The sequence below is a fragment of the Amblyomma americanum genome, chromosome 8 (assembly GCF_052857255.1).
Source record: "Amblyomma americanum isolate KBUSLIRL-KWMA chromosome 8, ASM5285725v1, whole genome shotgun sequence".
Taxonomy (NCBI): Eukaryota; Metazoa; Arthropoda; class Arachnida; order Ixodida; family Ixodidae; genus Amblyomma; species Amblyomma americanum.
In genome coordinates, this window is record NC_135504.1 from 7,495,086 (window position 1) to 7,521,711 (window position 26,626).

At 47.6% G+C, this 26,626-nt stretch overlaps 1 protein-coding gene across 1 annotated transcript in view; it reads right to left on the reverse strand.

Moving 5' to 3' along the window:
* Window positions 1-26,626, reverse strand: part of LOC144100855 (retinoid-inducible serine carboxypeptidase-like) — a 40,315-nt gene that overhangs the window by 876 nt on the left and 12,813 nt on the right. The window contains exons 3-12 of the mRNA XM_077633744.1: window positions 18,957-19,046; window positions 18,105-18,260; window positions 16,668-16,742; window positions 10,895-11,005; window positions 9,286-9,414; window positions 6,226-6,310; window positions 5,153-5,266; window positions 4,117-4,179; window positions 2,806-2,883; window positions 2,024-2,178 (exon numbers count right to left, since the gene is read on the reverse strand). Coding sequence (XP_077489870.1) covers window positions 2,024-2,178; window positions 2,806-2,883; window positions 4,117-4,179; window positions 5,153-5,266; window positions 6,226-6,310; window positions 9,286-9,414; window positions 10,895-11,005; window positions 16,668-16,742; window positions 18,105-18,260; window positions 18,957-19,046 — 1,056 coding nt within the window. The remainder of the gene's footprint in view (window positions 1-2,023; window positions 2,179-2,805; window positions 2,884-4,116; window positions 4,180-5,152; window positions 5,267-6,225; window positions 6,311-9,285; window positions 9,415-10,894; window positions 11,006-16,667; window positions 16,743-18,104; window positions 18,261-18,956; window positions 19,047-26,626) is intronic.

Consider the following 26,626-nt stretch of genomic DNA (forward strand, 5'->3'; position numbering starts at 1 on the left):
CGAGCTAAGAAGGAGCTTCTACCATATGCATCGGCTCATTCAAAGACAGTGAAACGCGCTATTGTTAATCTTTGCCTGGAATCGGCACTCGTGAAGCGTGTCAGCATAATATGCAAGGGAGCTTTGATAAGCAAGTGGCTCGATTGGTGGGGGCCGGGTTCCCAAGCTCGGTTATCACAGGCGTGACAGAAGGCCTACAAAAAGGGCGCCTTGTTTAAGCGGCCTTCTGAGCGTAAGAGGCCAGCCGCGAGACCTGAAGTTGTGCCCTATGTGCATACGGTCGCCCACAACGTAAAAAAGGTGGCAAATAGGCATTGCGTGCCAGTCGTGTTTTCGGCTCCACGGAAGCTTGTTCAGCTCTGCGCACGCGTAGCCAGCGATGAAAGAATGGTTGCAGCAAAAAACATAGAAAACACTTTGTGAAGTGCTGCACCGGTGTGGTATATGAGATACCACTGGCTTGCGGGAAGGCTTATGTGGGCCGAACGGGCAGGTGCATCAATGACCGTGCAGCTGAGCATGCGCGCTCGCTAAGCAGGAGGAGCGCATCTACCCAAACACTGCGCAGAGTGCAAGGTGTCTCACCGAGCGGCGGAACATTAGGCGGGGGAAAATTGCAAACAATGTAAAAAGTGTGAACCACGACTTGAGGTAAAGATTCTGGGCAGGAGCGGTGATAGGGCTCGAGAGATTTTAGAGGCGTACCATGCATATCGGAAGAAAAGGAAAAGAGTGTCGGCGATACGTCTGTGAACCTTGCTAAAGCTGAGGTTGTATATCTTGAACGGTTTTGTTGAGCGCGCGTCAGATTGCTGTCTGCGCATGCCAAGATTTTTCTGTATATTTGCTCGCCTTTCAAGGAATAAAGTCAGATGAAGTTAGCGCTCGTCCTACGTCGTTCTTCTACTGTGTCTGTGTTTTTTCGGCGCTACTGTTTTCCTTTCTGGATAACAAACCAGCGCGAGACCATGCATGTCGTTCGGGCGCGGTTTGACAAAGGTGTACCTTAGCGGGAAAGTAAGCATTTGCCAGGGTAAAACTAGTGAGGCTGTCATTTACCAGAGTAGGCTACCAAACCCACGCACTGGTAACGCTGGGCGACTCGAGAAAGTGGAGTGGCACTGTTATGGCTCGTATGCGGAACATGACTACGCAAATTCGAGTGAAGGGGCAGAAAAAAAGGCTACCTGCCTACTGCATTCTATCTAACGATAGGTAAGTGCTTGGGAGAAATTTATCAGCGTCTGCCATCAGCAATGGGTAGGAACCACAATAAAAAAAGCTCCTGCTTCTGGTTGCCCTCGCGCATTTAATATTGATCTGGTGACTAGGCAGTGAAAGTGACGCCGCTTGTCCTATTTTCGGTACTCAGCTGTTTCCTGGACATGCGGATTTAGTTGTCGAAAATATTTACCTTGTGAATACAAAACGAATAGCCACCATAAACTGCTGTTCAGAAGGCCAAGGGTAAAAAAAAAAGTTTTACTGTAGTTAAACCGAGTAGGACGTGCAAAAGCACTGGGGACAACACTGCCTCAAAGGCAACTGCATGCAAGACCTTGGCAGCCGCACGCTGGGATCGAGTGGGGATGGTGGTGAAAACTTCACGGAAGTTAGGGACACGCAGGTCCCTGGGCCCCCGCACGGCCCCACTACGCTCAAACGTTCATGTCCCGGAGCCTAATGACGCTGGCAGCCCGACCTGTGGCGATGGCTTGCTTGGCCGGGTCCTCGGAGCACAGTAGGGTCTTCCAAGCCTTCCAAATGGTAAGGTGGTCCAGACAGGTGGGGAGGAGTGCCGGTTCCGCGCACTCACGGAACAGCTGCGCAAGGTCTCCGCCGGCTGGCGCTCCTTCAAAGGTTGAAGCTTCACACATACCTCGGGGGTTTTTTCGGCTTTGATAGTGAAGTAGTGCTTTCGGGCAAGTTTTGGAACTACCCTGCCTGCTGCTCATCGCATACCCACTGCCGTGTTCATCGATCGCAGACACAGCTAGTCCTACCCACCAGTCTCTCTACGTACCATGTGACCTGCCTTCAGGACCCAGTAGAGCGCGAGGTTCTTGAAGGCCTTGTGGTATCCGGCCGTCTCCCCTTGGACCACCATGGGCGTCTTGGTCGCCGACTGAAAATCCTTCATGCCCGGCCACTTGAGCTGTTCCATCCATTGTAGCGTACCTGCGTTAGCGTGACGCGCATGTTAGCTTCTGCTGTGCACGAAGATTGGTCGATAACATGATTACGGAATTGCCCTTTAGAAGTTTGAGCTTCTGCGATTGCAGCGTCTCTGGAGGCCGACCTGAATTTCAATGGGAGGGCAATTTCCAACTTCTGTATGGATTAAATGGGAATTGCTTTTGTTGTTTAAGCGATTAAGGCGTCATGTTTTAAACTGGTTTGCTCGCGGTCGCAAAATTCCCGCCGGACATGAGACTGACGCTGCTCTTCTAGTCGTGGCACTGTAGCACCGTATTGAGAAATTGAATCATGAAGCGAATTTTTAGACAGTCTGCGGGCTCCTTAAGAAGGATGCGCATTTTCGTTCAAAACAAAAATGGTAGTCCTTTTGAGTGGTAAATCTACTTGCGCCGGAGGAAAGCCTTTAGGTGTAAAGTTACACCGTCAGCGGAGGGCTAAAGTGAGTGCGACTTCGTTTTACAGGGCGCAAAATTGTCACTCTTGGGAGTGTAAATAGCCATCTTATTCCTGTTTTATAGTCTTTTTTTTTCTCGCAAGTGCTGCTACATCGTTCGTAGGAGACTAACGCAGCAGAACAGGACAGGCGTATGTGTCGCCCGCACTTACCGAGTGCGTCGACGATAAGGTCCAGCTGACCGCTGTACACTGCCACCTTGATGTCGGTTTCGTTCAGGAGCCGATCGACTGTGCGGGTGGACACGTTTTGGTAAAGGAAAAAAAATAATCACCCTTCATGGAGAAACGTCTTTTCCATATTTACCATCAGCCCATAGCAGGGTGAAATCCTCTTCCTAGATAAAGCTACTGGCTGTCTTGTGCCAACTACGTACAGTGACCCAAAAGAAGAAGACATTGAAAACAGTTATATTGGGAGGCCGTTTAACATCAATGTCATAGCGGCGTGACAGCCAATGAAGTTGCGGACTGCCTGGCAAACGCGTCCCTCAATGGCCCCGTGCTATATATCGTTCCGGCTACAGCGTACATTACAGCAGCGAGGTTCCGGCGACAAAATTTGTTACGAATGACAACTGGATCTCTTTTAAGATCTGATGATTACTTGCAGCTGAGGTATTCGTGGAGCAGGCAATCATGCCATTCACGGCAGGTTGAGGTATCTCTATCAAGGCTCCGCTGCCGGATCCCACCCTTAAATTTTTGCACAGGTCTGGGTTGGCGCTTAATCCAGTCTGCGTATTTTGTGGTGAGCACGAAACCATAGACCATTTTTTGTTGTTTTTCGCCGGTACACCATGGTGCGAAGACGGTTTTTAGAGAAACCTCTACAACAGCTTGGCCTTTGAGCAGCCCAGTCTTATTCTTGTTTGGAGCCACCATACTTGGGTACAGCCACAAGTCTGTTTTTACTGCCGTGCAAATTTTTTTAATCGAATCAAGACGGATACCTTGTTAATTTTTTTAAAATATTTTTTTCAATATTAGTTTTATTCTTACAATTATAATTTAACTACTCGGCTATAAACATCAGTCTCGATCTCCTGCGTGCGTTCTGCATTTCCCGTTTCATTTCGTTGTTCCTTTTTGTTTACTTCCGTCCTCACCATTCATTTTATTTTCTTCCAGGAATTATTTACCTCAAAAACTCTCTGTGCCCCCCAATTCTTGGCCAATCCCCTATGTGGGCATGTGCCATAGTATGAGGACAACAATAACATCGCCTATGTACATCCCGATGACAGTTTTTGCAGAGGCTTTTGTCTTATTGAGGTTGAAGGCTTCTGCTTAAATGTCCAGTTTTGCGGAACACGAGTGCCAACAATGGTCTGTGCATGTTTACACAAGGGTGCTCACCCAAGACTTAGGCCATGGAAATATATGTCGCTACTAGCGAAGTACAGAACTTTTAGAAATCTAATAAGTGAATGAGCCATGTACAGGCTGCGAGTGAAGCCTCACCTGTGTCTACGGCCGGCAGCATGAAGTCTGCTTTCAGCGCCTTGAAGACTTCACCGGACTGACCTGCGAGTCCGAGAAACTTTAGCTGCACTTGAGCTCGGGGCATGTTGAGCTCGCTTGCTGTCGTACAGTGTGACGCTGGTTTCGCTCACAGTTGCGAGTTTTAGCATTTCGAGTACCTTGTACGCGAGCCGCCAATGCACATGCCCAGTTGACGGGACAGATGCCGACACCTGGTGCCACCTACTTGTGCGCCGGCGGTACGTGTTAGTGCTGGCGGTACTCGCAATGCTAAAATTCTCTGTTGGCTCGTGGCTGCGGCTTACAGTGTCGAAACTTTGTTTCTTATGAATTGTCTTGGGCATGCTCAGGGGCTGAGAGTATTTAGTGGGTGACAGCCATCGGTTAAGACTGTCAGTATCAATCCTTATGGGTCTGTTATCGAAGAAAGCGTTTAAGACAGAACATTTATAGGAACGCCTTTTAACTTAATACTGCGCCGGAGTTAGTGCACGGCAGTACAAGATATAGTAATATAACTATGTAGACGTGTATGAACACGCTAAAACACCTGCATGCCCAGCAGCTGTTGGGTCCTACAGCCATTTCGGCTGTTGTCGGGCCTCTTGGCAAGGCCACTTATCTGATAGGCACATGAAGATCACATTTTCACTCCGCGAAACAAGCAAACATGCATAGATCAGAATTAAGTGGCATTAGTCAAGAACTTCTAATAAAAGCTGGAAATATTGCGATGATTTCACACGAAATAGGAGGATTCTAGACTAGACTAATTGAGACTGTCACCTTTCGCTGTAGGTGTTTCTACACACCGTGCTTGGCGTGTGCGGAAGCCTAGAAAAGTGCTGTCATTCAACAGCGACCACTTGTGAAGTTCTGGACAGTGAAGATTGCTCGGTCCTTTTACTTAACCCCCTTTTTACTCTCTCAAAGGAGTACACCGTATGAGGAGCTTTTTCCTGCTAGTACCTCCCCGCATCACCTCCCAGAAAGCTTTCAGAAGGCATTGCCTCACCTCCCCAGGTGACGTTCTTGGGGATGCTCCCGAGCTTCTCCTTGACTGGTCCGTTCATGAGGTCCGCTAGGGTGCCGTTGTAGAAGCGGGCCACGTTGCGGATATAGGCGCGGTCTGGACGGTGGGTGAGAGGAAAGAAACGCACATTACGCACTCGTGAAGTGCATAGAAGTTTCAGCCGTCCTCTCAGCAATCGGGCCTACAGGACGTCAAAAACATGTCCTCGACAACCTATTCGATCTCGCGGCTACTGCAAGTGACCTGAAGGGTTCGCGTAAACAACATAACGTAAGTATACAGTATAGTCAGTGAGGCTCCGCCCACATTTAGGACCAGCGCACAGAATTCCTCCTTGACAAAACGTAGTCCATTGTTATTCTCGTCACTTAAACAAGAAGCTAATCACGATAAAAAAGTCATCTCTAGCACGCTGAACAAGCCAGCTGGCTTGTTTACTAAAGTAAAACATTAAAAAGCTGATTTCGTTTAATTTTCGGACTGGCTAGCGGAGTAATACAGTACACCGCGGTTCGTGGCCCAGTGTTAACTTGTTTTTTTTTTTTAAGTTGCATCCTACTATAGAAAATGTTTCAGCTGAAAAAGTGCTTCTGCAGCTGGAATGGGTGCTCCTGACTAAAGTCTGCCGGGTCACTATTCTCATCAGCTGTGAGTCATGGTTCCAACGCAGAAAAAAAACACTGACAGAGGGAGAGTATATAGCCACTGTCCCCGTGTCCATGTTTTTTTTCCACTAGGAGCAAATCTTGTAGTGTTACAAACCACCAAAGCTCAGCTGTCTACGCTGACGTAACTAGCGCACTCACAGACACCACCTGGGTGCCTGCTGGGAATGCGCAGAGCTGCGGGTGCGCGTCCTCGCAGCAGGCGCCCGCTGCGTCTCCGGTAGGCGAGAACTCTCTGTACTTTCCCGTTAGTACCAGCCAGGCAGGTCGTAGGCCCTATTTTCTGCCGGGAGAGGCCCAAGGTAGATGCATCGATCCGAAAGTAGGGGAGAGCTTGGCCTCCGTTGGATACCTGCCTGGCACAAGCGCTGCATGGTGTGTGGTACTTACCTAGCGGTGGCAACTCCTTATTCAAAGCGGCCACTTGCTCGGACTGCGGCTGCAGGATGTTGTACCAGTCGATGCCGTTCGTCAACTGCATAAGAGTCCCAGGGTTGTGAGAAAAGAACGTTCCTATCAGCTTTAAAAGCTGCTTCCTGGATGTACGAGGGGCCTGGCTTTTGGCTGCGATTTCTTAATGACCTAATTGAAATCGGTAAAAAAAATTGGTTTTTGAGGAAAGGAAATGGCTCAGTCTATGTCTCATCTCTGTGGACACGTACCTGAACCCCGCTGTGAGGGAAGGGATAAAGGGGGGACTAAGGGAAGAAAGGTGCCTTTAGTGGAGGGCTCCGGAATAATTTCGACCACCTGGGGATCTTTAACGTGCACTGACATCGCACAGCTAACGGGCGCCTTTTGCGTTTCGCTTCCATCGAAACGTGGTCGCCGCGGTCGGGTTCGAACCCGGGTAATCCGGTTCAGTAGACGAACGCCTTAGCCACTGAGCCACCACGGCAGGTCAAATAGGTTACACTGAAATAAAAGTTCGGGATGTGCAGATATCTGTGATAGGCCCCACCGGTAATTTTTTATTTATAGATATTATACCGCTCTAGTGCCTATGCATCTTGGATAATGTCAAGCGGATGACTGCCTATAGGCGAAGGGCAATCATTTCTATTCACATTATATTTTCCTGAGTGTCCCTTCTCTTTGCTGCAACCAATCGTTTTTTCATGTCCCGACCGCGGCGGCTGCGTTTTTATGGAGGAAAAACGCTAAGGCGCCCGTGTGCTGTGCGATGTCAGTGCACGTTAAAGATCCCCAAGTGGTCGAAATTATTCCGGAGCCCTCCACTACGGCACCTCTTCTTCCTTTTTTTCTTCTTTCACTCCCTCCTTTATCCCTTCCCTTACGGCGCGGTTCAGGTGTCCAATGATATATGATACAGACACTGCGCCATTTCCTTTCCCCCAAAACCAATTATTATTATTATTAAGAATTTTAAAACAGCAACGAGGCCGGAAGCGGGGCTCCGTCAAGAGGGAGGCATGGCTTGCGCTGTTGCCACGGGATCCGCGAGAGAATTCCAGCGGCCATGCGCGCTTATTTCAAGCTCATCCTTGAATGAAAGTATTCTAGAGCTTACAGTGGCAGTCTAGAAGCGCAAAAAGACGCCTGCACTAGCGCTACAGGACAGGACAGGGTTCATAGGTGAGCCTTAGAGCACACAAAAGAACCCTTTGTGCGAGGAATAAGGAACGGCGAGTGTGGCTAGTTGGTGGCATTCCGTGGTGGCAGCAACTAGAAAAATTACAGGATTGCACTTACGTCTGCTTAAGGGCTGAAATGCGAAAGTCTAAGAGAAGTTAAAAACAGCGCTAAATTTAACACGAACCACACAGCAAGACGGACAGGACATTGCTCCACAAACTAGGCCAGCAAAATGTACTGTTAAATGCGAAGGCTTTCCAGATTCCTCTCTTTCTGCCTCCATTTTTTAAATTTTTATGTATTTATTTTATTTTACATTTATTTTTCACATCACTTTCATTATCACGGTCAACAACTACCACTATCATCATCGCTAGCGCTATCAGTATCTATCACTACATATAATAATAATAATTGGTTTTTGGGGAAAGGAAACGACGCAGTATCTGTCTCATATATCATTGGACACCTGAACCGCGCCGTAAGGGAAGGGATGAAGGAGGGAGTGAAAGAAGGAAGAAAGAGGTGCCGTAGTGGAGGGCTCCGGAATTATTTCGACCACCTGGGGATCTTAAACGTGCACTGACATCGCACAGCACACAGGCGCCTTAGCGTTTTTCCTCCATAAAAATGCAGCCGCCGCGGTCGGGTTAGAACCCGGGAACTCCGGATCAGTAGCCGAGCGCCTCAACCACTAAGCCACCGCGGTGGGTGCACTATATATCTCCCGCACTAATTAGCACGATGCCATCAGTATCACCATCCCTGCTACTATCTCTAGCACTGTCACTATCAGCAGCTATCATTATCACTATTTTTACTGTCCTATTTACTATCACTACTATTACATATATGTTGCGTAATCAACTTTTGCATTTTATTTTAATTACCATGCAACTTATGATTGACAGCTTGTGCGGACTCTTTTGCGGACAACTTCCGTCTACAATTAAGTTCCGTCCACGCCACTCATGAACCAAGAAAGGCTTACGCCTTGCAAGGTAGGGCTGTCGTGTTAGCTAGCTATCATGTCGTCGTCCTTTCGCGCAGTTGTCACCATTGGATACCACCATCTAGCCCAATGAGCCATTTTACTCGAAGCGAAAACAACCGTTAATCTTCTGCTGCTCCGTCCATGACTACTAGGGAAAACCGCGCGAATCAAGCCTGCAGCACCGCAGCCGCTTCTACACTGGGCCCCACTCACCCAACGGTGCTCGCACCACAAAATGGCGGGTGCTGTGACTTATGTGAATAATACGTATACGTCACAAACAATATTAGTAACACTCTAGCAGACACGTTTAATGGTTATAGCAGAGAATACGCCGTGCATGAATTGTCTGAAATGTTCAGTAAGCGGGGAGCTGGTAGCCACGCCCTGGTAATGTTTGTGACGTCACAAACAGTGTTGAGGATAGAAATCGAAGGAGGTGCTGCAGAAATGGCAAATGTATTATTAGTTTTTGCAGGAAGTTCTGCGTGATATGGCGGAAATAAGCGGAACGTGAATAGACTTCCGGAGTCGCTGCAGTTACTTGAGGGACTAACTGTAGGCCTGTCGAGCTTTAGTGGGGCCTCGTCTTTCAGCCTTCCTCCCATCTGCATGACCTTTGCTAGGTGGTAAATAAATAAATGAAACTTTGGCGTAGATTGAACAAGAACTGTGCGTGAGCAAGAGTTGGATATATCTTGGCATACATCATGGTTCTCGCATGTTTTCAGAAACGCATTCCTACCATTAAATCTTACAAACTTTTTTAAATCGCGCACTTACGTACGTCTGGAATGAGCCGACGACTGGGCCTTCTCGTAAGGCCGCAAACCAACGACCTGGAACTGGAACTGACTAACCTGTTCGACGAGGTCCTCGGCCGACGCCCAGAGCTCAGTGGCCTTGGCTCCCTGCTTGGCGACCAGCGCCTGGCGGATCTCGCTCACCACTTTGTTCAGCGTCAGCAGGTTGGACTTGTCCAGGAAAGACTGCACAGCACGTGCGACGAGCCTATTGTTTTCCATTCATTGCCACGAACACCGCGAGAGGCCTGGTTGAACAGCGTTTTGTTAATGCAAACTAAGAATTTTCGGCAAAGCACGATCGCCCGGATGAATGGTCGTGTCACGTCCACAGAGGGACGAAGGTCTTCTTCCTGGTTCCCTTCAACTGCTGCCCTGTGCGGCATCAACCTTACTTAACCCACACCTCCGCGAAAGCTTTTTGCCTCCTCCTATTTGCACAAACTGGTGCGTTCATTCTATCACACATTCTACGTTTCTTGCGACACTTCACTCATAACTAAATATCATAATTATTAAAGGGACACTGAGAAGAAATTGAAGTTGGCTTGTACCCATAGAATAGCAGCTTCTGTTCACAAAAACGCCACTCTTCCTAAAAACAAAGCTCTTGTAATGTAGAAAATAGCAGGAACCAAAATACAGGTATCGCCGCCACAGGCCAATCTCGCAAGTACAAGCGTGATGACTTCCTAGGACAAGAGGCGCCACCTTGGAGGAATTTTCTTTACTTCATGGACGTCACGAATCTCTGAGGCTTGCAAAGGAAGGTTGCACACCGCACCGCTAGCCGGCAGAAATCACGGAGTCTTCGTTTACGTCACGTTTCATGTCACTCCGTTCTGTGACGTCATAAGAGTTGCCGTGGCATCATAAGAGTTCCCTGAGTTTGAATCAGTGGGGTGGGAAAAACTTTATCAACTTCGAATCCAAATTTCTTTGAAATAAATGCATATTTCACGCACGGACAAGCGGCAACAATTCCATGAAATGCCGAAATATCAGATTTTGCTAACAAAGAAATTGATATAGTTCTCCTCAGTGTCCATTTAACACTTCGGCGGTGCGTACTTCGCGATGATGCTCGGAACATAATCCCTGGCAGTGCACGCAAGGATTTAAACCGAGCAATGGCCGATGATCTGAAAAAAGTTCGTTAGTTATCTCTAAGCCTAAACGGACTGCATTCGTATGCCTTCCTTTCGTGCTCTACGGCAGTAGTGTTGTTGTCGATGAAGCCACCTAACATTTTGCCCGTGCCTGTACCTGTTCACTGCTTTAGCACAGTACGGTTTACACTTGAAACACGTAATGAGTATTGCAGCACTGAATAGCGCTCAGTTTTGACGTCAAGTCCAGCAGGCTAACCTTTCAGCAACAGACATCCGCCTGACGCGTCATATCGCGGCTACTTGTTTTCCGGTCAAGTGGTCTAAATTTTGCTTTTGGGCTGTCAGGAATACAAACGAAGTGTTCACTTTAAGTGTGTACCCTACTGTACACTCTAAACATGAGTACGTCTGCATGGGAGTAGAAAGGGAATAAGCTGTCATCTAGCAGAGTGTGCTAGAGGAGAGCTTACTCCTTTCTGTTTAGAGTGCACCACCGTTCGTCTAGCTCACGCTACGAAGGGTGCCGTGGACATTTCTGTTTCGCCTGTACTCACCATGGTGTACAGGTACTGTCCCCAGGTTGACGTGGAGTCAAGCGGGGACAGCCAGCCGTCTCCCAGGGCCACGCCGGCAAGCTTGCACGACACCTTTCCGCTGGCATGCGCCTGAGTTGCAATGACACCGTTCTTTAGTATAAACGAGGACTCCGGGCGGTTTCTTTAGCACTTTGAGTTGATATTCACAACATGCATTCCTTAGAGCCCCATCTCTTCAGCACGACAAAAAAAAATGACAGCGCCTTAACTCGGCTAACCCTGGAATTCAGCGAAAACCAAGGGCGCTTGCTAAGCGTCTGAGGCATGTCCATGGCAGCTCCGCTGCACGCTCGCGACAGCCATTCTAAATACCCACAGGACCACGTGGCTATGACGTGGTAGCACATCTTATGACACCCCCATCGGATGTCATCACGTGGCTTCACGTCACCTTATCAGATGTTCTTAAGGTCCAAGGCCACCCAATGTCAAAGGTCAACTCAAGGTCAGGGGTAAAGGGTTCGACACCATAACTGTACCACATGTACTCATGCACGGGTAACGTGGTTGGGCTGAAGGTCATGCAAGGTCATTCTCCGACCTACGCGACGACTGCTTTACCTAGCGCAGTGAAGCTTTTCGTTCGCTTCAAAAAATGCTTTTCGAAATACCAAACAATGACGTCACTGATACTGTTGCTAAACTTATCCCGTGGGCGTTGATTAGGTAAACTGGCGACTGTTAAAGACGGCTTAGCTCATTTTTTTCTTTGTCGGAAATGAGCAAAAACAAGCTCGAAATTTTGTCCTTCAGCGAACGCAGAGCGAGGGCGCGAAATTTGACTTACACACTCAAGGTTGTCCATGGAAATTGTCCCGATTTAGGCCACGACAGGGAAAATTTCAAAATTAATTTGCGCTGCAACAAAACGCCGTCGAAATTTGGCGCAAAATGTCAGAAGGCTGTGAACAACGCACTGTGAAATTTTCCGTAAAATTCGTGGAGGTATAAAAACAACAAAATAACCCAAGGTGGTGAAACTTGCCCTACAGGAATATAGAGGGCATCTGCTTTCTGCCATAATTCTTAAGTGCTGTAGAAGAAGGAAGCATTAGAAACACTGTTCTGTAAGCTCTGGTCTGTAGTCAGTGACCTCTAGTATTTTCGCAGCATGGAGGTGACAACAGTCGGGCTATGTGGAAGACAGCGGAGCGCTTCCCAAGTAGACGTTTATCTGTGCGATCTTGTGCCCTCAAAAACCTCGGCGGTGGTGATAGCAGCAAGTGCACATGGCGGTTGTCGAAGATCAGAATAGCCATTACTGTTTCTGCAGAACTCAGTTAAACCCCTTAAAGCGCTATGTACAGAATTGTGTACATTGCGAATTCAGGTAAGTTTTCTCAGTTTGCTACATCTAGAAGCGATTTATTTAATCCAGGCGAATTTAGCGTCCTCCATATCGCGAACAGTGTTTTTTTTTGTATCTAGCGAATACAGCAAATAATACTTTGGGGGGGGGGGGGCAATGCGCTTAGTAGAACTAATAATAATAATACTTGGTTTTGCGGGGAAAGGAAATGGCGCAGTATCTGTCTCATATATCGTTGGACACCTGAACCGCGCCGTAAGGGAAGGGATAAAGGAGGGAGTGAAAGAAGAAAGGAAGAGAGAGGTGCCGTAGTGGAGGGCTCCGGAGTAATTTCGACCACCTGGGGATCTTTAACGTGCACTGACATCGCACAGCACACAGGCGCCTTAGCGTTTTTCCTCCATAAAAACGCAGCCGCCGCGGTCGGGTTCGAACCCGGGAACTCCGGATCAGTAGTCGAGCCACTGAGCCACCGCGGCGGGGCCTTAGTAGAACGGCGTCCGCCATTTTCATGCAGATTTTGTCGCTACAGTCGAACCTCGTTATAACAAAACGGTGTATAATGCAATAATGGATATAATTAAGGAATGAAGATTCCTCTTGGAAGCTTCATGCAGACAGATTTTGCCACTACAGTCGAATCTCGTTGTAACGAAACGGATTATAACGAAATAATGGATATAACGAAGGAATACCATTACTCTCGTAAGTTCGCTCAACAATGACTATAACTAAGCTACGGCTATAACGAAGTAATCTCCAGGCCCCGTCAACATCGTTATAACCAGGATCAACGGTAGTAACATTATAATGTTATAATGTTCCAGGACAAGTGTACTTGTCCTGGAACTGGCACGCCACGTGCATCTTTAAAGCATAAAGTTATTCCAAGAATCTTTGCATTTCAGCGTTATAATTTTATATTCACTGCGGAACATTGTGCGAAACTTCGTACATGCCTGTAAAGGATTACTCATTGGGGTTTTGAGTCTGGAAGCTAACGAATTGGCTCTTGTAGTGCTTGGATATGCTATTTAGGAGGGAAAAATGTTTCGTTTCGAATCGAACTAACGAGCGGCGCGCCTGAAAGGGTCGACGACGTAGGCAGACTTTTGAGATAATGAGCCTGAGCCATACAACGCCCAACATGCTATAGAACATCGTATAGAAGAAATGCCGCGCGCGGCTACGAACGGTTCCAGAGAGCTCCCGCGCTCCAAAATGATAAAGCCACGTGCCGGAGTCGATAAGCAAAACTTAAAAAAAAACTAACAAAGCTTCGCTGCAGACTTGTATGGAAGAATGGCAAAAGGTTGGGAGAGCTTGTTTTGCCTTTCCCCCTTGATAGGCTGACCTTTGCTCGAGCTCTCTTGCCACCAGCTGAGCGCTGGCGGCGAATTCCTGAATTCCCACTCGAACTGGCCAGGAACAGTGCTGGTCAATATTTTAGGGGAATCCACAAATCTACTCCACCTTGGGGGATTCCCCTAAAACATTTGACTAATACTGTTCCCACTTTGAGTTATTGATCAATTCTCTCCCGCCCTATTATCATCTTGCCGTCCCTGTTAGCTCAGTTGGTAGAGCGACTGCTCCGGTGAAGCGGTGGTCCCGGGTTCGAACGCAGGGCAAGGACGAGTTTTTCTTTCACTGCCAATTTTCTGAGAAAGCTGTATAGCTATCATTTGTATACATGTGAGACATAACTTAATTGCATACCTCACACTGGTTTAAATATCAGTTGCTAACAGAAACGGCTCGTAACGCCCACCCAATCTATCTAAAGCCGAGCATGGTCGTGTTTTTAAATGTCGACGTCATGCAGAGCGTGGTAATACATTAACAAGGGCACGCCTATGTTTATATAGCTTCCTATATAGGAACGCGCTATAGTAGAAACAAAATAAAGAAATCTGCTTTCTAAGTTCAGTCTGAACAGTCAACGCCCGTACACCCATCCGAACTTTTCAGTACGCAGTGTCGCCGAGGTGTGGTCGTGACTGAGCACGCGAAGTCCACGACGGCTTCACCATTGTTTTGCACTCGTCTATTTTCGGTAACGCCTTCCGGGCATGCATTCATTTCAGCGCCCTTTTCACAAAGTCGCTGTCGTCGTCAACAGGCAGAGCGCCAAACACAAAAGCAAAATAAAGAAAACCCCGAAATAGTGAGCCGAGGTCGCGCGCGTGCTGCCTCTACAGAAATGGAAAGCATGATGGATATATGCGCGCGGCCGGAGAAATTTGCAAGGGCACGTGCGGCGGAGTTATCTTCTGCTGGGTTGTACTACGTGTCTGCGAAAACATTGGTTTCCCCTTTCTACCCCCCCCCCCCCCCACCACCTCCCCGACATAAGCCCTGGAGGATTTCTTTGGGGAATTGTGTCTTACCGTTTTTTTTTTATTTCGGTGCCTAAATTTGCTTGCCTCCAGCTTTTTAATATTCTGAGACGAGAATGTGTGTTTTCTCGGAGCAGACGAAGGGCGAGGAGGGGAGGCTCGTCAAGTTGTAACCATATATTTCTCTCTCAGCCTCTTCATCTTTCTTGATCGAAAATAAATGCATTATTTCTTTATTATTGAAAGGGCCCGCTACATTGAAAGGGGCGAAAAGTGGCCGCCAGAGGGTCATCTGTTCAGTCTCTGCACGACGGTGTTTCGAAGACACATATCCATGCTTATTTATTCTAAACAAGATACACCCCACTACATACAGGCCCGCATGCCCATGGTTCGGAGAGACAGCCACACTATACCGCACCAAATGGCGATGCCAAGACAGCCCTGCAGTTCCAGTCATACACAATGCCACGCCGGAGCAGTGGGATGTAGCGCTGTCCAGCTGGGAACCCGGAGCTCAGCATTAACTGGTCGAACGGGGGCAAGCCGCCGCAGGAGTCCTGGACTAGGGACTCCACCCATGAGTACTTCCAAGGCGCTATGAACATTGTATAAACGTTTTCTCTCTCTCTCTCCCTCTCAAAGATTCCGTCTGGTTACAGTCTCTCCAGAAGCCAATTTGTTGAAGTCGTGAGATCCGGGGGTATGCTTTCGTAAGCTGACTCTGCCAAGGAGAAGGAGGAAGCTGACAGAAAAGTCGATAGGTGTACTGCTTAGAAACGTCCGCTCAGCAGATTGCAGATGATGCCCGATAAGACAATGACACAAACAATGTACACTTGTGGGCCAGCCTATCTGTTGCTAATATCTGGTACTGGCTTGAAGCCTTTGAGCTGCAGTTAGTTGCTCATGCTAAGCAGGTGACTTTCGGCGGTTGTGTATGACGAGGTGGTGTGGCAGACACTAGAAAAATCTTTTCAAAAATATAAAGAATTATTACGTGATGCTTGCGCACGTTACAATGCAGGAAGCTATTCAGATGTAATCGCACTCTGTGTGTTGCTAGCAGGCTTAGCACTTAGCAGTTATTTCTTTTTTACAGAAATGAGAAATAGCAAGTGTCGTAATGTTGCCGAGAACAGAGGCCTACAAGCTTATATTTCTCTTGGGGATGAAAAGCTTTCAGGCAGATATATATGGGGTAAAGAGAAAATAGCAGCAGATAAAAGATTGACTACTGCAATATTCATCCCATGTAGCCGCATTCTCATGCTGAACGGAGCAGCTCAAGATTTGTCGTTGAGGTCGCTGCGTAACAAAATATTTCTTTTAATATTTATCCATCGCTTGGATCGAGTAGTTAATGCTGCCATTGAAAATCGGGGAACCTTTTTGACGGAGGCAAAAACGTTAATAGCAATAAAATGCAAGCCTGCCGAGGGGATATCTACGGATGTATTGATGATTATAGTGGAATCTTACCATATATGAAAAAAATTGCGTTCATAAAGAACTTCCGGTTTGAAAATGTGCTCGTCCACAATTTCTGAGTACGGTGGTAACTATTCTGAGAGGGAACGCGAGGCAGGTAGCGGATGCAGATGAAGCGCACGCTGAATGCGAGAAACATTCACCGGACGTACAGGTGGCTCCAACACTAAAGGGAACATCGAGTTTGCAGAATAGAACGAATTCTGTTCTAATTTCTGAAGTTAAAAATCTCGAATGGATGTTATTCATCCGGAGGTCAATTATTTAGAATAAAGAGAAAAAAAGCACAGTTTGTTCGCTTTCATAATGGACGTACAGTCAGGGACAAAAGTCTCTAGGATGCGTGAGCCCCAAACGAAGTCGATAGTGCTGTTATTAGCCGCTGGATCGATACGGCACTTACGAAGATGTAAGTCAAGCTCTCATTCCTTAGTCTGCGGGTAGTGAAATGGTGTGATCGCTGGAAAACACGGCGTCTAGCTGTGTGTTGAAATAACTTGCCAAGCGTCCTAGAGACTTTTGTCCCTGACAGTATACGCTTGGACGTCGGGCACTGTCAGCGAACGCTTTTAATTTCCCCCGACTTCCGTACCTTGTAAAGGGCGAGGGCGAACTCGGCGGCCATCTTGCCTCCGTACGATTCGCTGAAGATGTACAGCGGCACGTTCTGCAAAGGTCAAAGAGAGAGAGATAAGCACAGAACATTGCGTTGTCTAAGACTCTTCGTATATGCCATACATTTGACCCCTGAAATCAGGAGGCCGAAGATGCAGGATAAGCTAGTCAGCTTTAGCTTAGCAGGATGACTAGCAGGTGAGACGGTGAGGCCGGATTAACGACTCTAAGCGGCAGCGTCGTTTGTTCATTGCATTCAGGGGAATTCCTCGCGATTAGGTATGCTTGATGGGACCAGCATCGTTCTCTCTTCGAATTCTAGATCAATCCGGCCTCACCGTGTTATCTATTAGTCGTCCAGGTGAACTATAGCGACTGCCCAGGACAGGTGGATGTATCGGGTGAAAACTGCACTCTAAGCACGAAGGGAGTAGAAAGGTAGTAAGCTTCCCTTTAGCGCACTCACTTTAAGGGGCAAAACATGCTGCCCGAGCCCAGGGGCAGATTTTCATCACCAGGAATACGGAATACTTACGGTTGACAACGGAAACAAATTCCCTCTTCAAAGCATGCGAAGTTCTAACAGTTACGAGGATTTTAACCGAGGTTTCAACCTCCTCTATTTGCTAACCTTAAGACATCCGGTGCCGTGTTTATAAGCCTCCTCCCATTGCTTAACTGCGTCATGTTACTATGCTTTGTGGTGAGAATACCGCGGTAAGAAACACGGTAGGACGCAAGCTGACGGTTGCGAGCCACCGTTGCCATGGATGCCTTTGTTTATTCTGCCTCTCCCGCACTGCTTCTAAGATGAGGAGAGCGACTGATATGCACACAACTCGCCTAGAACACACGCCGTCTCCTCATTCGGTGTCATTATTAATGCGAAAGCATTATATGTTTATGTAGGGTCAGCAAAAAGTGTCCGCAAATTTTGTCCGCATGGATACGCCGTTCTGTTGAGATAAATGTGCGATAGTTTGATTTGGTCAGGTAGTGCGTGGGTAGATCTTGAAATGGGTAGAACTTGGTTGATTAATTGCAATTAATTAATTAATTTGAATTAATGAAAGTAAGTGCTCTGTTTGAAGCAGGTTATGTGTGACTGATTCGATGAAAAACGACGTAAATACGTGCGAAGGCTTGCTCAGTACTAAAAAATAAAATAAAAATATCAATAAAACAAAATAAAAACCAATAAGCCCGAAACATAACAATATTTTAAATAATAAAAAATAAAAAATAATGATAAATTGAGGGAGAAAGAGAGGAAAGGGAAAGGCTGTAATTTTTCCTCCTCGAAGGTTGGGCTTATTGTGCTCGGCATAAACCGGTGTCGCCCCGCGCCGGAGCGACCGCGGTAACTCAATTGGTGCAGGCCTCCTCCTCGTCCGCGGGACGGGAGAATACCTGCCTGGAACTCGGGCATCTTGGTGAGGAAGAATGAGATCATGGTCACGAGGTCGGCGGCGATCTGCGAGTTGTTGGCGGCGAACGCGGTCTCGTTGCTCACGTAGCTGTAGCCCGTGCCCACCGGGTTGTCCACGAACAGCAGGTTGGCGAAGCGAACCTGGTCGACATTGCATTAGATATCGTTATTTGGCCGTCTGCGCAGAAGGGAAACATGGCCGACATTCTCGGACAAAAATTCCGAAAATTGGAAACTTGTAAGATACTGTTATGGAAATATTGAAGGTAATGGTCCACTCTTCTGATATGCAGCAAAATCGTTCTTTTAAATTGTTTCCATCGATCGCATCGAGCAGCTAAGACTTCGATAGAAAAGCATTGGGGAACGCTTTTAACGATAGGAAAAACGTTAATAGACAAAAAGGAAAGACTGCCATCGGGTGATGTGCGGATATATTGATTGTTATAGTGACAGCTTACATTACATGAAAAAAAATTGTAATACAGGACTAATTACTCATTGGCATCCACCCAAGCGCAGCCATACGGCTACGAAGTTTCTGAGAAGGCTGTATAGCATTCCATTGTAGGCGTATTGCTGCGCTTGGGTGGATGCCAATGAGTAATTACTACCTTGGGGGTTTCCCCTAAACATTTGACCTATATGAAAAAATTTCGTTCATAAACGGTTTCCCGCTCAAAAATGCTTTCGACCAGATGAGTTGGGTTTGATACTCCCAAACTTTCCGTTATTATTCTGGAGTAAAGGTGTGATGGCTGTGGTTGTGATACCTTCACATATCAGCCAGCCCGGGAAAAATCTGCTTTTGGAGTACATATTATATACTGCACGCACCCAGCTGTGGTTCCTGGGCTCCAAGTGGACGTCCTGAGGCCCAATCTCGGCAAAGTTGCCGAATCCCGTCGACGAGGCACCGGGACCGCCCTGCGAATAAAAAAAAATGAAGGCGTGGTCGGATGCTGTCTGAGTTTCAGGGCGCATAAGGTTCAAACAGGAAGCACCACAGGGTGCTCAGGAGCTGCGGTCTGCAATTTAAAAAAATATAACTCCAAGTATTGTCGCCTTCCCCATTGGCCAAAAAGTGAGATCTAGAGCTGTACCGCATACCCTTCCTTCACAAGAGCTTCCACTGCAGGGCACAGCTGGACCACGTGAACAGAGAAGCCACATTATGATTGGCCAGAGAGCTGGACCACGTGACCCTGCATGACAAATTTTGATTGGCCAGTGGGTGGTCACGGATTGGTGGGTGATTCACCTTGCTGTCAGAGGTGCTGCAGTTGCAGCAATAACGTACTGCTACTAGTAATTAATACTATCTACCGCTATACTACTACGATTATACTGCTTTAATTACTACTGTTTCTACTACTGCTTTGAATACGGTGCCTGCGACGCCGTGAACTCCGGGAAACTGTTCCGGATGCAGCCGTTGCCCTAAGGCACGACTTCTGCCCTTTCAATCTTCAGGAGTAGCAACGAAAATTTGGCTGGTCTTCTATTTTTTTAGGGGGAGGGAGGGGAGTGTTAAAGAGTAGCATTTCTTGTGGATTATTCGTCTTCTTAAAACCCAAATTAGGACAGCCTAGAGTCGGATGGAGCCGCAAGGGACTGGGCCTTGCTGTGGTTTCATCTTGGACAATGAAGACGATGAGTTCGTATCTTTGCACGTGGATCGCCATTGTAAGGAAGTGTTGCCAGATACCAAAGACCATTGTGGCCAGCCGGAGAAGAGCTGGTGACCATGTAGCTCGCACAAAGCTAACACGCGGTCGCCACGTGGACGAGACCACGCGCACGTGGTCCGCATGTGCTCAACACGTGGTCTCGGCCCTTCTCCAGCTGGTTACGATGGTCCCATGTTTCCGGCAGCAGCTGCTTGCAGGTCCGATCGTAACGCCTACGTAGATGTTCCATGCAACTCTCATGGTTGTTTCACGTATACCCTTCCAGTAGATAAAACGTCTTGTTTCATCTCACGTTATCTCGGCGGTACACGTTATCTGTTAATTCATTAAAACTTATTTCTGGGCAAGTTGGTACACTTTGATCCTAGAAAAATAACAGCATGTGTTAGCGCTGTTACTTTTTCTAGAACGTTATCTATTATCACTCTCACCTGTGGTGAAACCAATTACCGCTAATTGTTCCAATGAATTGTATGATATCCTGCCGTATGTCATTTACACCGGCTTTATCATATAAATGGCAATATTGTCTTAAATATGCATCGCTTATGTATCAATAAAATGCAGTCACTGATCTCTCTAAACACAGTCAATTCTCGTGATTGCTTAGCATATCGCACTTCAGAAATAGCTGGTTGCCATAACCAATTATACTAGGAATTATATAAATTGAATGCAGTAACTACCTTTATTGCACGTCCAATAATTATAGAACATTGGTTTATGGGGGTTTAACGTCCCAAAGCGACTCAGACTATGAGAGGCGCCGTAGTGAAGGGCTCCGGAAATTTCGACTACCTAGGGTTCTTTTACGTGCACTGACATCGCACAGCACACGGGCCTCTAGAATTTCGCCTCCATCGAAATTCGACCACCGCGGCCGGGATCGAACCAATTATAGAATATTACTCATGCGGAGTTTTCATTATTATTCTAAATACTTCGTTTGTCTAGGCTACTCTGAATCTTCCGAACAACCCCGACTAATCGTTCGTGTTTCGTCATAACTCTCAAATGAAGACGGTTCGTTCAGAAAGGCGGTATTCAAATAAACCGACGACGTAATTACGAACGAGGCAGTTGCCTCTTCCAGTGTCTGAGCGTTCAGCGTTTGCGCATTTAACCTTTTGAGAAGCCTCGCACACTTTAACTCCGAAGATAGCAACAACTTTCAAGGACCATTTAGCGGAACTTTCCGAGGACCTTCGAGGAACCTCTCACTTTATTATTTTCTTTCCTCATTAAGCTGTGCAGTGAATATATCTCCCTACCCCCTGCGCTGTTTTTTTTTCTCTCTATTTCAACAAACATACACTGCATTCATTACAACGTTCTTGGAACAGTTTAACCCGCCGGCACAAGCGCCCCATAGCGCCATGTTGACCGCGCAATCAACGCTGCTGCCATGACGTCGTGTGTTTTTCTTCTCGGCGCCGAGTCGACGCGTGCTTGAAATAACCCTCTCGTGCTTTCCATCTCTCTCTCTCATTCCCTCTCGCCTTCCGCAGCGACGGCTTCAGCTGCGGCTTTCCAGGTAATCCGAGGGGCTGAGCCTTCGCTGACGACGTGACTCCATTACTGGTCCGCTCGGAGGCCTTAATCCGTGGCCGTGATCGCACGCCACTGCTGTTGCTGCTCTTGTTTTCACTGCGTCGGCTCGTGCCGTGCCTCTTGCCGTCTGCTTGCCCTCTACCTGCCGTCTGCTAGCTCGGCTTCGCGCAGATGTGGTTCGCATCATGTGTTAGGGGATCATACCGAAGAATATAGAGAAGGTGATGAAAGAGGATGAAGCAAGATGATGAAGAAGGATGGTTACGTATGTAAGTAAAACAGCGAGGAGATGTCGGAGCTCAAAAAAAAAAAAACTGGTCAGAGAACCGCGGCCATCTATCATATAGATGCAATGATCTCCGACGGGACCTGACTTGTTGAGACCATGGAAGGAGCTCTTGCTCGAACAGTCAACGAACTCGCTAATGTACCATCTGCTACATGGATCCAGAGGCGTGGATAGCTGCCTAACGTCATCGCGGTTCTTCTCAAACCGATATCTTCATATCATTGCTTGCACGCATACTCTTGCAAGCAGTAACGGGAAGATGGGATGCGCTCCCTATCAAGTACGTATCGGCTAAAACTATTCGATAGAAAGTATACTGTTCAATCAGTTTCTGCCGCCAAAGCGATGTCAGGGAATATGGCTGCCGCAGAACTCACTCTCATCAACCTATTGTCATTTTGCGCTGATACGAATCTATCGCCACTGTCCCTCGTTATACTAACATAGTTATAATCGCCTGAGCCTTAAATCCTGCAGATGAAGCGCCAAATAATACAGCGTTGACAAACACCACACTCTTTTCCGTTCCTTAACTTCGTTCACGCGAGAACATTTTATTAATTTCTTTTTGTGCTGCCTTCGTATTGGACGAACACGCCTTCCGCACGTGTTCATAGTCGTGAAGAAAGTAACAATTATGTGCGAAATATGCGCAGACATGGCAACGGTACACAAAATTCATATTCATATATTCATGCTCAAACTCCAAGGTGGGTGGTGGTGGTGTGAATGTATTGTCAGGAGCAATAGTTTGCAGGATGTGGATTTTCATAAAAAAAATTAATGCGTTGCCTCGCGAGGCAGTCAGCAGAAATTTGTTCAAGTGGATGATCGAGTATCCATGTCCCCTCATGATTCTAGGCTTCTGATTAACTTGTTTTAGCTGACAGCACAGAATTTTTTATTCTGCGAACTCGCATCCCGCAAACTTTTGTCCATGACTGTGCAGGCGGGATTAGCCTTACAGTGGCCTTTCGGCAACTGCTCCGCATAAGTCACTGATTTGAATGATTGCGTCTCTACCACTGTTGCATAATGACAGTGTCCTCCAAAAAACTTTCAACATTGATTTCGACACTGATCACAGCTCAGCTTGGGAGCCCACACGGTACAAGATGCGAGAGACGTCGTCCAATGGGACGTTCAATCTCCTCAGGCTTCCCAGGAGTGCCTCACGCTCTGCACAAAAACGCGGGCACGCTAAAGGGAAATGGTTCACATCGCAAACAACATCACAGTGTACGCACGTAGGTGAGGTGGCGCGTGAATGTCGTGCATCCATACCGGCGTATATATGCAGAGTTCGTGCGCACTCGATAGAAGAGAGTGGCTGTGTCGCGTGACGCAAGGGAGGTGCAGAAGTGGCAGAAGTACAGAAAAGTGTTGCACCACTAGCTGCGTAGCGAAGTTCTCGTCCTTTGGGACAGCCATTGAAGATGGATAAGAGTGGGCTTCTGGAACCAAAAGTTGTGCCGCCTTGTTACCAGCGGCTCCAACGTGAGATGGTAGCCACTGGAAGCAAACTGTAAATCCTTTGAACTGTAGCTTCCTGGACCAGGTTAGAGACAAAATTTATCAACGGGAGTCCCTCCTTGCAGGCGCTCTGTATTGCGGACTTGGAGTCAGACAGTATATGGCGACTCTCTTGGTGTCCAGAAAGACAGGGGTTTAAGCGACTTTGCAATGACCAATGATTCGGACGAAATTGACGACACTGCTCTTTAAAGGCGCCCAGCCCAAGATATATCAAGGTGAGGCACAATAAATGAGGCTGAGCAGGACGGTGAATGCCTTTTCACAGAGCCACCAGTGTAAACTTGCATGTGGACTCCGTAGACACGCTGTTTAGATGTCGAAAAACCAAAGACCTTACTTCAGCCACAGGCAGTCATCGTTTTGTGCGTAAGCCTGGGATATCGAGGCGCCAATGAATGTCATCATAAAACCATGGAGTGTCCTGCTGATGCTTGTGCCCCGTGGAAGACCAAGCCACTGAGCTTAGCTGTCGTAGTCGACTAAGCATCATCTAACCTGTCCGGACCTCTCTGAGGCGAACTAATTGTAGAAGCAGTATATTGGAGGCTTGCAGACGTAATGGAAGGCAACAGGCTTCTTCTAAGACCGTTCTGGAAGAAGCCTAGCGCGGAACTCCCAGCGCAGTTTTCAGGCCTTCCCCCGTGGGCGATATCAAGGCGCTTATACTGGCTGTCTGATGGCGACATAAAAGGCAATGAGTAAAGAATTCCGCTGGCCCAAATAGCTGAGTGCAGCTTTAACATTGTTGAACTACCACTGTCCCACGCTGCCAAATGTTTCAGTACGTTCAGCCTTGCCAGCGAGGAGGAAACGGTGTCATCCACTGGTCTCTTCCGTGTCAGACGTGAGTCAAGGGCGACGCCCAGGAACCTCGCGTGCCATGAATCTGGGCTCCTTGCATTCCTGGATCTAAGCGTGTGAAGAAACGTCTTTCTTTAAACATTGGAAGAAAGGATACTCTTAAAGCGATTTGATGGACGTTTACTTTTTCACCCCATGCTTACTTATAGGATGAAGTGCACTTGTAAATTCGAAGTGCACGTCCTTAAATTGTTAAAGGAAGGAGATAGTTCGAACAAACCGCAACATTTTAAAAATGAGTGCTATAGTTTCGTTCAGCTCTAAAAGAGACGTATTCATTATTTCTTCAAGGCTGGGGCCTAGAAGGGCACCTTTGTAAGGACGACAGACTGACACTACGAGCAGACGGCAGAGGCGCAGACCAGCAGCTGATGTTTTCGTTGAAAAAGACCACCTTATTTACTTGTCGCTCCACACACAGTTCTCTCTTTTCGCCGCCGAGGTGGCGCAGTGGTTATGGCACTCGGTTCCTGACCCGAAAGACGCGGGTTCGATCCCGGCCGAGGCGGTCGAATTTCAATGGAGGCGAAATTTCAGAGGCCCGTGTACTGTGCGATGTCAGTGCACGTTAAAGAACCCCAGGTGGTCGAAATTTCCGGACCCCTTCACTACACGGCGTCTCTCATAGCCTGAGTCGCTTTGGAACGCTAAACCCACATAAACCATAAACCATGTACCAGTTCATTATTTTCAAGCTGTAGCATGACGTCACAAATGTATTTTCAAAGCATCCACTCTTTTGTCCAGTAATGCATCTGAAGTGATGCCCGCGCATTCGTTACCAGCCTTCACAATGAAAAGGTTTTGCTCCCTTTCCTGCTACTTTTACCACTAGCTCGTCTGGCCAGTGTGCCATTTTCACACGTCAGCGGGATTATTCGGGATTGTGTGAGCGTTGTGGGGCCCCTATTGCTCGGCGCATAAGTGGTCAACGTAAGGTACAGAAGACGGAGAAAATGAAGTCAATAATTAGCCACACCACACATATTTAGCGCCGTAAGTACGCAGGTTTAGAGATTTGGATGTAGCAGGTGTAAGGATTAAGGATTCGAGCGATTAAGGAATTCTTGGGACAGGTATGCGTGTAATTGAAAAACGAGAGGTGAGGCATTTACTGTGTGATGAACTCAGTCCTTATGGGTAACGGAGTGGATTCCAAGAGAAGGCAAGCGTAGCAGGAGGTTTCTGAATGACGGCTTATACTAACGGCCTTCATTTACACTCAGCGAGGGCCTGGATGGCGAGAGGAAAAGTTCTCTGCTCCGGACACGTAACTTAATAAACTCTGTGCCGCTACGCCATTTTACTGAAAGCGGCTTTACGATAAAAATGCGCCCCTCAGCATGTTGCATAAAATGCGCCAAATATGATCCGGCCCAGCCTAAAGCCGCTTTTCGGGTACTTATTTGTCTCCGCATTTGCAGGGATCCAGTTCCCAGCCGAAGGGAGTTAGGTCAACCGGTAACTTCAGCGCCCGTTACTCGGGAGCGTCCTATCGAGTGTCCCGATCAATAATTCATGCCGCGCTGGCTGGGGGCCATTGGATATGAGGGCTTCCTGTTTTGGAGACCATTCGCCGTGTCGAAAGGGTCTTATATGTCTATAAATATTCTATACAAACGCGCCGGTAGTTGGGGGGGGGGGGGGGGGAAGGGGCGGATTCTGGTGCTTCGGTGAAAAGTGCTCGAAGCATAGCCAACAACAGGCGCTTATGTGCAGACCAAAGTGGTGCCTGACGGCGCACTTCCCTGCAACACGAGGTGGTTGCGACGCAGTGAGGTTGACACGGCGCTGAGCGATGAGTATCGCGTTAGCGAAAGCGTTTGTTGGTTAGCTTTAGTTAGAATATACCCACGCGTGTTGCCATATGCTGCTGCACTACGTCGACAGTTTATCGAACGGGACGACCCCGCAAAAAAAAAAAAAAACAGTCGCTGCAGTGATTGAATTATTTCTGTAATGCTTTATAGAGGCCATGTTTTGTGCGTTCCACACACGGCTTGAATGGTCAGTCAGTGTTAGCAGTGCAATGATAATTTCAAGCGTGGCATATGGTCATGGGTTATAGGCTAGAGACGGGTCATGGTGCGACGTTTTTTAGAGTGTTTCGTATCAAAAGAGAAACACAAGTTCAGAGGCAGGATGACGAACGCTCGACAAGGCACGTTGTTGGGCGAGTTGGTGACGGTATTCCATAACTATGCAGCGTGATGAACGGGACACAGCAGCGTTGTGTGGTGCCCCTGCGTGTTCTTTTCTTCAATGTCCTGTTTGTCGCGCTGTAGGTGGCTCGCTGGAGCGACATCGCTGAGCATAGGTGGTTGGTTCGAACCCCATTGCCGGAGAAGGTATAAGCGTCCCCTGGCCCGTATCCAGGCTTCTTTGTTTGTTTATTTACGGGGGTTTAACGTCCCAAAGCGACTAAGGCTATGAGGGGCGCCCTAGTGGAAGGCTCCGGATACCTCTAGCCTTTCGCCTCTATTGAAATTAGACCACCGCGGCCGGCTGGGATGGAACCCGCATCCTTCGTAACCCTAGTAACACTCGAAACCGTTCTCTGATTTAAAAAAAAAATATAT